Source organism: Pistacia vera, unplaced genomic scaffold (assembly GCF_008641045.1).
Source record: "Pistacia vera cultivar Batoury unplaced genomic scaffold, PisVer_v2 Contig898, whole genome shotgun sequence".
Lineage (NCBI taxonomy): Eukaryota > Viridiplantae > Streptophyta > Magnoliopsida > Sapindales > Anacardiaceae > Pistacia > Pistacia vera.
This window is the reverse complement of record NW_022196776.1, coordinates 587,117-589,029: the sequence shown is the minus strand read 5'-3', so window position 1 is coordinate 589,029 and position 1,913 is coordinate 587,117. Positions and strand designations below refer to the sequence as shown.

At 37.3% G+C, this 1,913-nt stretch overlaps 1 protein-coding gene across 1 annotated transcript; it reads right to left on the bottom strand.

Annotated features, from left to right (window-relative positions):
- Nucleotides 1–420: 420 nt before the first annotated feature.
- On the bottom strand, nucleotides 421–1,704 carry LOC116119642 (uncharacterized protein At4g19900-like). The gene has a single exon (XM_031405582.1). It carries the CDS (start codon nucleotides 1,702–1,704, stop codon nucleotides 421–423), a length of 1,284 nt encoding a protein of 427 aa, XP_031261442.1.
- Nucleotides 1,705–1,913: the final 209 nt, after the last annotated feature.

Sequence of the window (1,913 nt, the reverse complement as noted above, 5' to 3'; positions counted from 1 at the left end):
TTGATATCTCTTCGGTTTAGTGTTTAGTAGCAATTTTATTTTCATGAGGACATTGGAGTTAAATTGAACATGCATTTACTGTATGTCCTAGATATTGAATAAGTGAAAATTTTGTTATTAGATATTGAATTTCTGAAGAAAACGTAAAAGAAATTTCTTTTCGTGTTCTTGAATCTCCAACGTAAATGTAAAGGTAATTTGATTTGGTCGTGTATAAATCGAAGTATATGTAAATCTACTCTGACAGAAATCTGCAGATCGAATGTAACTGGAATGGAGAATGTAATGCTTTCCTCTTAGCCATAATGGTTCAATCAAATAAAAAATTTATTTATTCAAGCTACCAAAAAGAGGCTTATGCTGATTTATTCCCTGTACGCTACTTCGCTTTGGGAGAAAACTGAAAACAACCTTCAAATTTTATAAGACTTTTTGACAAATCAAACAGTGAGATGCAATTAATCTTTCTATAACACTTCCCTCTTCAATCACTAATGGCCTTGATATTTGGTTCCACAGGTGTATCGCATAACTCTCTCTGCTTAACTCAGCCACCGTCTCTTCCGCCCATTTTGATTCTTCTTCCGTCGTGGGCTTCTTATACAGCCTGGATATATGAAGCCAATCTACTGGATAAAACGCCTTTCTTGGCAAAACACTAATGTTGTAAACTGGTGAGCGTCCTGCGTCCAGTCTCTTAATAATTCTGGAAAGCAAGTATGGTCCATTTTCCCCCCAAATGTTTGGTTTAAAATTTGTGGCATATTCCTTTATGAATTGGAATAACATTGGATGCCAAATGTCAAAGATCTGTAATGCATTATTCACTGACTTCCAATTCTTAGACGCTCTATCTATAATTTGCACTCCAATTGCATTCCTCAACCCTTCAAAATTTTTCAAAACTAGGAAATCTGTATCCAAGTAAACTCCCCCATACTTGTACAATATAGCCATCCTAACCAGATCAGAAAGATGAATGGTAAAAGAAATAGTACCAGGATCCAATTTTCCACTCTTTATGTCTTCAAGCCAAACTTCGGCCGGCGTGTTCTTGACCAAAAAAGGCACATCTGTTGTGACTGCAAAAACTTTAAGCTCACGATCAAGGAATGGTTTCAGGATTTTGTAGCCGCGTATTGTGTCTAGAGATTTTGATAAAATCATCAAGCATGCTTGAGGGTTGGACTTCAACAGAGAGTCTACGCTCAAAAATTCTCTGGGTCCAAACTTCCCTGCTGGTGAAAACCAAATCATGAAGAATTGAATTGTACACTGTTGGTTAAAGAATTCCATAACTCGACCATTAAATCTCTGACCCGAGTCGTTTGATTTGAGAATTTCAAGTTCCGGGACTGTTTTTCGGATCCATTTCCTTTTCTCTTCTCCTCTCAAATTTGGAGGAGGAACCATAGGATCAGGTTTCTCACTGTCTTCTTCTTCTTCACTCGTAGCTTGCTTATTAAGCAATGGCGTGGAACCCGTGGTATTTTCTTTAATCTGTTCGGGTGCTTTAGCAGCAATCTGTTGTGCTTCAGAAACATCACTTGGATTATGTGGTGCTTTGTAAGTCCTACAAGCTGTAATATCTACAAGCTTTGCAGAATGATTAAAGATGAGGCTACCTGCGTAGATGACAAAAGCTATGGCAGCAAATGAAATAACACAGAAGATTGGCGATTTGACAACTTTCCAGTTCAGCATCTTGTGAGAACTGGAGAGGTTCTATCGATCAAAAAAGAAATTTCAGTGAGTTTTATGTATGCGTTTTGTCGGTTGACATTTAAACTCAAAGAAGATCGATTGTTGCGCACAATACAAGGATTCATGTGGGTTTTAAGTTAAAAAGAAAAAGCCATTACTTACGTATAACAACTCTTGACGAAGCACATGGTCTTCTTTTTTAGGGTGGT